Source organism: Salvelinus sp. IW2-2015, linkage group LG25 (assembly GCF_002910315.2).
Source record: "Salvelinus sp. IW2-2015 linkage group LG25, ASM291031v2, whole genome shotgun sequence".
Taxonomy (NCBI): Eukaryota; Metazoa; Chordata; class Actinopteri; order Salmoniformes; family Salmonidae; genus Salvelinus; species Salvelinus sp. IW2-2015.
In genome coordinates, this window is record NC_036865.1 from 25,783,181 (window position 1) to 25,794,248 (window position 11,068).

The 11,068-nt window shown below is 44.2% G+C and overlaps 1 protein-coding gene across 1 annotated transcript in view; it reads right to left on the reverse strand.

Annotated features, from left to right (window-relative positions):
• Positions 1–4,268: 4,268 nt before the first annotated feature.
• The window catches only part of LOC111951747 (zinc finger protein 345-like), a 7,108-nt gene continuing 308 nt past the window's right edge, over positions 4,269–11,068 (reverse strand). The window contains exon 2 of the mRNA XM_023969946.2: positions 4,269–5,927. Within this exon, the coding sequence (XP_023825714.1) occupies positions 4,462–5,927 (1,466 nt within the window). The 3' untranslated portion in view covers positions 4,269–4,461. The remainder of the gene's footprint in view (positions 5,928–11,068) is intronic.

Genomic DNA, 11,068 nt, shown 5'->3' on the forward strand with positions numbered 1-11,068 from the left:
TGATGATGTCAGTTGACTTTGCTTTCCATTTCCAGCACAGTGCAGACAGTGACAAAGTACTGAGTGCCACATTGCAGGTCAGAGACAATGATGCTGTGTGATATGTGTGTGATGTGTGGTTCTTTCCCTGGACAGTGGTAGGAGATCTGGTAATGATGTTGGCTTTGGTCCAATCCTGGTGGCTGGCTCCAGCTAAGAGCAGCTGATGTGGTGTCCACTGAGTCAACAGTCAGCTGGTCTGGAGCAGGAAGCCCTGAGGGAAAATACATTATTGTCAGGGCTATAGTCTAACTCCAGAAATATACTACAAGAGGACAAGTAGAAGAGTGTTGAAAAATAGAAAAGGCCAGATTGTAATTCCTTTTGATAAGGGAAGAAATAAGCTAAAGCAAAAGTCACACAACCGGGGTTAGATATGTAATTGTTATGGGATTTTTATGAATAACGACTAAATGATGTATACATTTAACTAGAAATATACTAACAGAATTATATTCTGTCTGATGAAGAATGTTCGTCCATAAGGAAGAGGGACTGTTAGTAGGCAAGGAACTATGACAGACAACTTGTGACCACTGTGAAACTGATAACAGAGAAGGAAGTCTCCCCACCCAGGGAGGGGAGAAACCTTGYGTTTGTAGTAGATTGTATAACAGGGGGCGGGCAATGTATGTGAAGGATTTGTGAACTAAATTGTCATTGTATTAGAGGAGGAGGGACATTTATGACGAAATGAGAGGTATATAAACCAATGTACATGTAATGATAGGCAGAACGTTCACGTAAATAAACATTTGACTATTGTAGACTGTGCCTCTGTCTGTTTTTATTCGTATCAGTATCCTACAAATCCTGATATAACAGACTGAGTAATTTAATTTAATTGGTTAAAGAACATGAGAACTTAATTATCTTATCAGTAATGTAAAAAAATAGACAAGTTTCAGCTATATGCATTTAGCAACTCCACTGGGCCACTATTAAATTGTTGCCACTATGGCCAAAAAATTATTTATAAATGCTTTCCACAATAAGAAATGTTTTACACTGTCCTTTGGAAAATCTTAACCCTTTCAGTCCAAAGAACCCAGCAAAATGTGCCTTTTCATTTAATTGACATTTTAATTATCTGCATGTCCAGTTCTTATATTTAGCCTCACAATGAAGTGTTTAAACGTTATCTTTTCAGGACACACCTAGGGCTTCAAGTAGAACTTCATCAATTTACATAAACAGTTGCATCCATGAGTGTTGACAAATGTCAATACAAATAATATGGCCAGCGAAGCAAAAAACTGATATAAATGCATTTATATGAATGCTGTTTGTATATAAAAGTGTTTGCTTATTGGAAAATGGAATATCCCACTCGTCAGTGACAACTGTGTGAATTTGGAGTTTGTGATCGCAACTATGTGAGATTATTATAGTATTATAGACACTAGTGTATGTCCTGGGATATCCGATGATCTTTCTGTGTAGAAGAACCATTTACCTTCTAACAACTCTTGTGTATCTTGTGAGCGACATAGAGCAAAAAGTTACATGTTCGTGAGAGTCTCAGCTTTCATAGATAGCATTTCATAGGTTGTACCTCAAACCATTCGGACTCAACAGACGTTTCTATAAAAAGACCCAGCCCCAGGCCCCATCGTGATCCACCTGTCTCAGCAACACTTTCCTCACCTCTATTATGCGTCCGATGCATCTTTATCATCGATGCTAATGCACTCGAGGCATAATTATCGCACAGTCGGTGATAATGATTGCCTATTCCAAAGCTGACATTGGTCGCCCAACCCTGCACGGTATGGCCAGGAACAACATAGACAATCCAATTCGCGAGATAGCAACACTTCACGAGCGTGCTGATATCACTCGATATGCCTGAGATTCTCACATTATTACAAATTTAAAGGTACTTAAAGTACACCAGTGTGACATTGAGACTCATTCGTGATGTACATAATAGCATTCAGTAGAGGCACATCCTACAATATCATCGCTCTTGACAGTATAGAAGATAAGATGGTCATTCTATTCTCTCGTACTGTAGAAGAAATCATCGAACTCAGAATGAGTATTTGCAATTATAGGAATGATGAGTTTTTCCTCACTTTGTTATATAGATTGTCTTAACATATGCAAGTGCCAGCATTCAAGTCTCGAGAACCATTCCATCCGACTATTTGTCGAGATGAACGTGTTAGAGTAATCATTATACCATACAATTGGTGGCACTGACTGCTATTGCGACCTCTCATAATTGAAGGAAGAGAGAACTAGGTGACCATTTTACTAATCCCTATTCTGACACATCCAGTCAGCAGGAAGGTGACCACTCTAATGCACTTAATGTTTTGCATATATTAGTTACTCTGATATTATGTTCATTATAACCTATTATTCTTATCCTAAGACTGCAATGTCAGTATGTACCTACAATCACCAAAGCTGATGCTTTAACTCTTGGCCTTTGTACCTGCGGATATCGAGCACTGCGTAGCCATGCATGCTGCTAGGCCTTACATTTTATTGTGGTTGCCTGTAAATCCTATATAGAAAGCCAGTCAGCCTAAGCTATGTGCTTTGGCCAAGGTTTCAATTATCACACACGCCACCAAAAATAGGTGGTCCTTCATATTTAGGCCTTCAAAGTTCGAGATTTACGTGCTTCTCCTGTCAGGCAATGAGCACTCATAAGAAGTAACTCATGGCTTAAGAAGATCTATATGACTATTTTCAAAATGGAGATCCCCTCAATGTGCCTGCCCCATATCCCCATATTGACACACAGACACAGGAGCCAGCATTGGCAAGACGAATAGCGAGGTATTATAATACTCTCCTTTTTCCTAGTAGCTTATGTAGGCTTTCTTTCTATTCAGCGTTCTCGTCTGTGGTGCCTATCGTACACTGTGTTACATTCTCGCCTCTTGGTAACCGACCAACAAATTCTACCTCTTAAAACATTTTGAACGCTCAACATGTGCTCTCCTGCATTGCCTCAACTTCCGCACTCTCTTTTCACCATCTTCTGCTCATCAATCCTGATTCTTGACAATCATATAACCACATTTTTACGAGAGTAAGGCAGGACTTTCTCTCATTCATAAGATAGTATGCTTGTGTAGTTGCATATAAATTTCAGTTTTTGCGAGAGATGCGAATACTCTGTGAATAGCCTCTCTAACCAACAATTGCGAACTAGGCTCTCTCCTGAGAACGATGCGCCAGTTTAAGAGTGACTATCCATCTCACGGAGTCTGTGATAAATATATCATTCTCAGTTATCCTTAAGGCTGCCTTATTATATCAAAAACACACATCTTCCAACAAAGAACTGAATTAAGCACGTGATCGAGGTTAAGCTTTACTTTGTGACCGGGGTAGGATTTCATACTGGTGTTTTCTGTAGGAGGGAGTCAGTCTGTCGCCCATTCTCTCGGAGATCATATTGCATGTGCCCACACTTATCCGTGTGTGGGTATTCGGTTGGATAAGGCATTCATCTCGTGAGGAATAGTATCTTAGGTATCTCATGTCTCTTAACCTTTGTCCTATATTTCTACTTGGATCGGCACTCTCGTTGGCTCATACGAGAAGTGTGGGTGCTTAAGCAGGTAGTGGGGTCCAGCGAGTTCTTTATACATTACCCGTGTGTATCTTTTTGCCTATGAGAGACAGTGTGATTTAAAATTCAGGATTAATGTAGCTTAAGGAGAGAACACCGTGAGAAACTCTGCTCCCACATTTTGGGCAGGAGGGATACGAGGCTGAGCGAGCCGGTGCTGTTGGGAGTACACCTCCTAGCAACGACAGCCTCTCAGTCTTGGAAGCTACTCCATGTTCAACATAAACGAACCACCCATGTTATCATACCTTCTTTCCTCAAACTCACTTCAAACCCAACACCAAATCAAAATATATCAGGCGACAGACTCGGCTGCGACGATATCATAATCTCATCTTGTCAAGTTCTCATCGTTACACTCTGGATACTCTTCTCGCTATTGCTTTTACATCAGCATGTGTAAGCCACTCATTCCCTCCCCACTCATGTGAACAGACATGTCAGCGACCTGAGGAGAGAAGATTCTCTTACCATGAGACCAGAAGGACTCTTTAATACTTCTGTATTCTAATAATAAGAATATCACTCCGTTCCATACACACTCAGAGAGAGTCTCTCCACATGCGAGGAACTAAAATTCTCATGAGAAGGACAGGGGTAACGACACCAATCAGGTAGTCTTGATGTATCTGGGTCATCATCCTCCTCTTGACAATCACATTGAGATTACAGTCACCATCCTCCTCTTTGACAATCACATTGGGAGTACAGTCACCATCCTCCTTTTGACAATCACATTGAGATTACAGTCACCATCCTCCTCTTTGACAATCACATTGAGAGTACAGTCATCATCCTTCTCTTTGACAATCACATTAGATTACAGGTTAGTTCACTCCAATGTGTCTTTGCTGATGTTTCTTAAAGGTTCCTGAATGATAGAAGCTCTTCCCACAAAAAGAGCAGTGGTAAGGCTTCTCTCCACTATGTATTCTTTGATGTTCTTTAAGGCTTCCTGAATGATTAAAGCTCTTCCCACAAAGAGAGCAGTGGTGAGGCTTCTCTCCTGTGTGGATTCTCTGGTGTTTCTGTAGAGTATCTTCCAKACGGAAATTCTTCCCACATTCGAAGCAGTTGTAAGGCTTCTCTCCACTATGTACCRTCTCATGTCTCTTAAGGTGTGCTTTCTCACGGAAACGCTTCCCACATGCTGAGCAGTGGAAAGGTTTCTCTCCAGTGTGTACTCTTTGATGATTCTTTAGATTACTTGAGGAACTAAAATTCTTCCCACATTGAGGGCAGGGGTAACGATAACGACCAGGTAGTCTTGAAGTACCTGAGTCAACTACACCATTACTTTCCTCAARTTCTCTCTTTACCTTATCATTGATTTCCCTCTCACCCTCCTCCTCTTTGATAATCACATTGACAGTACAGGTAGGCTTCTCTTCTATGTGTATTCGCTGATGACTCTTTAGGTTTCCGGGTTGATTGAAACTCTTCCCACAAAGAGAGCAGTGGTAAGGCTTCTCRCTACTGTGTGATCTCTGGTGATTCTTTAGATCTCCTGCAAAACGGAATTTCTTTCCACACTCAGTGCAGTGGTAAGGTTTCTCCCCTGTATGTATTCTCTGGTGTTCCTTAAGGCTTCCTGAATGATTAAAGCTCTTCCCACATGTGGTGCAGTGGTAAGGCTTCTCTTCACTATGTACTCTCTCYTGTCTATTAAGATTTACTTTCTCACTGAAACCCCTCCCYCATGTGGAGCAGTGGAAAGGTTTCTCTCCAGTGTGTACTCTTTGATGATTCTTTAGGCTTACTTCTCTTGTAAAACTCTTCCCACAAGCAGAGCAGTGGAAAGGTTTCTCTCCTGTGTGAGTTCTCTTATGAGTCTTTAGAATTCCTGCCCGACTGAAACACTTSCCACATTGGGTGCAGTGGTGAGGCTTCTCCCCTGTATGTATTCTTTGATGTTCTGTAAGGTTTCCTGAACGATTAAAGCTCTTCCCACACTGGGAGCAGTGGTAAGGCTTCTCCCCTGTATGTATTCTCTGGTGACTTTTTAGACTTCCAAGCTGAGTGAATCCCTCCCCACACTGAGCYCAGTGGTAAGGCTTTTTTTTACTGTGTGATCTCTGATGACTCTTTAGGTCTCCTGTCCGACTGAAACTCTTCCCACATTGGGAGCAGAGGTATGTCTTCTTTATTTTGGGAGTSTGTTTGAGTGATTTGAGGTGAGTTGGACAAATAAAACTGTCGCTACAGCAGGGTTGGTGCTTCTGTCTGCATTGTTTATGATTTCCTGATGCTGTGGGACTGGGCTTGCTGTCTGAGCCTGGGTTGGAGCTCTTTCCTGTAAGAAATAAAATGAAACACAATATTGGGTAAGAAACAGAAAGAGGAACAAAGGCTTTTAGGCTTAGAAATGCAGGATTTAACCTTAAATAACAGCTGAAAAAACTAGTCACGGTAGCAACACATATCCTACCACTTCCTCAAAATAGTCCGAAATAATCTCAGATCATCAAGAAATCTGTAATTAGTGCAGAGCCTGATGTAGTGATAAACTCCCCTACACCAATCACATTTAAGACTCCCACCAGAGACCAGGGTTCCATCCCTTCACCAACAACATTTATTAGTTCCTAAAATCACTAGCCAGCCAAGTTCCATCTCTGTGTTTGTCAATGAAGCAGTACATTGAGCAGGCAGGCCACGTTAGCTCCATCAGCTTATCAGCTCACTGGCGACACATGTGTTTCCGTACCGATTTGTTTCTTACAACTTTCTCGCTATCCATTACCAGAGTGTGTAAGTCAGTGTTTCATAGCAAATCATGTTACAAAAGGTCGCGGCGGGACACAAGATGTTCGCGAATGGGAATTTTGACAAGTGGCAGTTGAGATGCAAGTGCGCATCGTCTCAATTCCCCATTTGCCCAAAATAGGCTGTAGTCAATACCATAGTCTGTCATGTTTTTGACAAGGATATTAATATTAAGGTCTAAAGGCTTGATTCTGTCATACCAGAGGCACTGTTCATTCAGATAGGAGAGAAAGGCCAGTGACTGTTGAGCACCGCAACATCACCCACCTTGCAATCTGAGCGGAGGCAGTCAACATTTTAAACTATTTAACCATAAATTATAAATGCAATTTGGAACATTTGCGCTTATAGCCTACTGCCGTGTGCGCATTGCTGAGCTTATAGCCCACCCGGTTTCTTCATGCATCGAGCCGACAGAAACAAACATCTCTCTGGTAAGAAGAAGGGCGGGGGTGTATGCCTTATGATTAACAAGTCGTGGTGTGATCATAACAACATACAAGAACTCAAGTCCTTTTGTTCACCTGACCTATAATTCCTTACGATCAAATGCCGACCGCATTATCTACCAAGAGAATTCTCTTCGATTATAATCACAGCCGTGTATATCCCCCAAGCAGAACCCTTGACGGCCCAGAAAGAACTTCATTGGACTATGTAAACTGGAAACCACATATCCTGAGGCTGCATTTATTGTAGCTGGGGATTTTAACAAGGCTAATCCGAAAACAAGGCTCTCTAAATTTTGATCAGCATATTGAATGCGCGACCCGGGCTGGCAACACTCTGGATCATTGCTACTCTAATTCTGTGACGCGTACAAAGCCCTCCCTCTGCAAATCTGAAGACGACTCCATTTTGTTGCTCCCAGCCTGTAGACAGAAACTAAAACAGGAAACGCCCGTGCTCAGGTCTGTTCAATGCTGGTCCGACCAATCTGATTCCACGCTTCAAGATTGCTTCGTTCATGTGGACTGGGATATGTTCCGGATAGCATCGGACATAACATTGATGTATACGCTTATTCGGTGAGCAAGTTTATTAGCAAGGGCATCGGTGATATGGTACCCACGGTGACTATTAAATCCTTCCCCAACCAGAAACCGTGGATTCGTGCAAAACTGAAAGTGCAACCACTGCTTTTAATCATGGCAAAGCAACCGGAAACATGACTGAATACAAACAGTGTAGCTATTCCCTCCGCAAGGCAATCAAACAAGTAAGCGTCAGTATATAGACAAAGTAGAGTCGCAATTCAACGGCTCAGAACGAGACGTATGTGGCAGGGTCTACAGCCAATCACGGATACAAAAAGAAAAGCAGCCCCGTCGCGGACACCAATGTCTTGCTCCCAGACAAACTAAACAACTTCTTTGCTGCTTTGAGGACAATACAGTGCCACTGACACGGCCCACTACCAAAACCTGCGGGCTCTCCTTCACGCAGCCAACGTGAGTAAAACATTTAAACGTGTTAAAGGCCCAGACGGCATCCCTAGCCGCGTCCTCAGAGCATGCGCAAACCAGCTGGCTGTTGTGTTTACGGACATATTCAATCAATCCCTATCCCAGTCTGCTGTTCCACATGCTTCAAGAGGGCCACCATTGTTCCTGTTCGCATGAAATCTAAGGTAACTGAACTAGATGACTATCGCCCCGTAGCACTCACTTCTGTCATCATGAAGTGCTTTGAGAGACTAGTCAAGGATCATATCACCTCCACCCTACCTGACATCCTAGACCCACTCCAATTTGCTTACCGACCAAATAGTTCCACAGACAACGCAATCGCAACCACACGCCCTATCCCATCTGGACAAGAGGAATACCTATGTAAGAATGCTGTTCATCGATTACAGCTCAGCATTCAACACCATAGTAACCTCCAAACTCGTCATGAAGCTCGAGACCCTGGGTCTCGACCCCGCCCTGTGCAACTGGGTCCTGGACTTTGACAGGCCGCCCTAGGTGGTGAGGGTAGGAAGCAACATCTCCACCCCACTGATCCTCAACACTGGGCCCCACAAGGGTGAGTTCTAGGCCCTCTCCTGTAGGGGGAGGGGCTGTATCACCGCCTGTACGGCAACTGCTCCGCCCACAACCGTAAGGATCTCCAGAGGGTAGTGAGGTCTGCACAACGCATCACTGGGGCAAACTACCTGCCCTCCAGGACACCTACACCACCCGATGTCACAGGAAGGAAAAAAAGATCCTCAAGGACAACAACCACCCGACACTGCCTGTTCACCCCGCTATCACCAGAAGGGAGGTCAATACAGGTGCATCAAAGCTAGGACGGAGAGACTGAAAAACAGGATCTATCTCAAGGCCATCAGACTTAAACAGCCATCACTAGCATTGAGTGGCTTCTGCCAACATACAGACTCAATCTTTAGCCACTTTTATAATTAACATTTGATGTAATAAATGTATCACTAGTCACTTAAACTGTCACTTTATATAATGTTTACATATCCTACATTACTTCTCAATATGTATATACTGTACTCTATACCATCTATGCCTTCCTATGCCGTTCGGCCATCGCTCATCCATATATTTATATGTACATATTCTAATAATTCCTTTACACTTGTGTGTATAAGGTAGTTGTTGTGAAATTGTTAGATTACTTGTTAGATATTACTGCACGGTCGGAACTAGAAGCACAAGCATTTCGCTACACTGGCATTAACATCTGCTAACATGTGTATGTGACCAATAAAATTTGATTTGATTTACTGCCGTGTGAACATTGCTGAGCTTATAGCCTATTGCCGTGTGGACATTGCTGAGCTTATAATGAGACTAAATAATACTTTACAAAAAAAAATGGTAACTAAACATTCTGATCAGCCTCATTGTTATTAAAGGGTGTTTTGATGTACAGTGGTTGTATTCATTTGGGATCTATCACCCCACAACTGTCCCAGAGTCTGGTCTGGAATATTTACTTCTCGCACAGAAACAACAAGCTGACCAATAGAAGAGGTCAATGTTTGTACTATGGGGGGAATAGTACATTGACATAGTAAAAGCAGCAGTCTGTTCGTTACTCATCTTGTCGCTGACAAGCTGACCAATAGAAGAGGTCAATGTTTGTACTATGGGCGATAGAACATTGACGTAATAAAAGCAGCAGCCTGTTCGTTACTTCATCTGTCGACCAAAAAGTGGACATTTATTCTAACATCTTCAATATGCGTCTTGGAATCCGATAAGACCGTTGCATCCCCTGATGTGTCCTGTCTTCACTAATAGCCCTACCCCGATGTGTCGGTCTTCACTAGCAGCTCCCCCGATGTGTCTGTCTTCACTAGCAGCCTCACCCCGATGGTGTCGGTCTTCACTAGAGCCTACCCCGATGTGTCGGTCTTCACTAGCAGCCTACCCCGATGTGTCTGTCTTCACTAGCAGCCTACCCCGAGTGTGTCTGTCTTCACTAGCAGCCTACCCCGATGTGTCTGTCTTCACTAGCAGCATCCGATGTGTCTGTCTTCACTAGCAGCCTACCCCGATGTGTCGGTCTTCACTAGCAGCCTCCGATGTGTCGTCTTCACTTAGCACCTACCCGATGTGTCGGTCTTCACTAGCAGACTACCCCGAGTGTCGGTCTTCACTTAGCAGTCTAACCCCGATGTGTCGGTCTTCACTAGCAGCATCCCCCGATGTGTCTGTCTTCACTAGCAGCCTACCCCGATGTGTCTGTCTTCACTAGCAGCCTACCCCGATGTGTCTGTCTTCACTAGCAGCCTACCCGATGTGTTCGGTCTTCACTAGCCTACCCCGATGTGTCTGTCTTCACTAGAGCCTACCCCGATGTGTCGGTCTTCACTAGTAGCCTACCCCGATGTGTCTGTCTTCACTAACGCTACCCCGATGTGTTCGGTCTTCACTAGTAGCCTACCCCATGTGTCTGTCTTCACTAGCAGCCTACCCCATGTGTCGGTCTTCACTAGTAGCCTACCCCGATGTGTCTGTCTTCACTAACAGCCTACCCCGATGTGTCTGGCCTTCACTAGTAGCCTACCCCGATGTGTCGGCCTTCACTAATAGCCTACCCCGATGTGTCGCCTTCACTAATAGCCTACCCCGATGTGTCGGCCTTCACTAATAGACTACCCCGATGTGTCGGCTTCACTAATAGCCTACCCCGATGTGTCGGCCTCACTAACAGCCTACCCCGAATGTGGTCGGCCTTCACTAGTAGCCTACCCCGATGTGTCGCTTCACTAGTAGCCTCCCCCGATGTGTCGTCCTTCCACTAGTAGCCTACCCCGATGTGTCCGCCTTCACTAGTAGCCCTCCCCGATGTGTCGGCCTTCACTAGTTAGCTCTCCCCCGATGTGTCTGTCTTCACTAGTAGCCTCCCCGATGTGTCGGCCTTCACTAGTAGCCTCCCCGATGTGTCGGCCTTCACTAAGCAGCCTACCCCGATGTGTCGGCCTTCACTAGTAGCTACCTCGGAGCTGCGACGACTGTGAGATGGACCTGATCACGTGACGGGAATTGGCTAATAAGAATTGAGATGTCTGAGAGAGCCATGTGAGTGAGAGGTGCTTCGGAGCAAGGCGGTTGGCAGCTAGGAGAAGGGAATGGCTACCCAGACTATGCAAATAGTCTGCGTAGCCATTGATTAGCTGTTCAGGAGTCTTATGGCTTGGAAGTA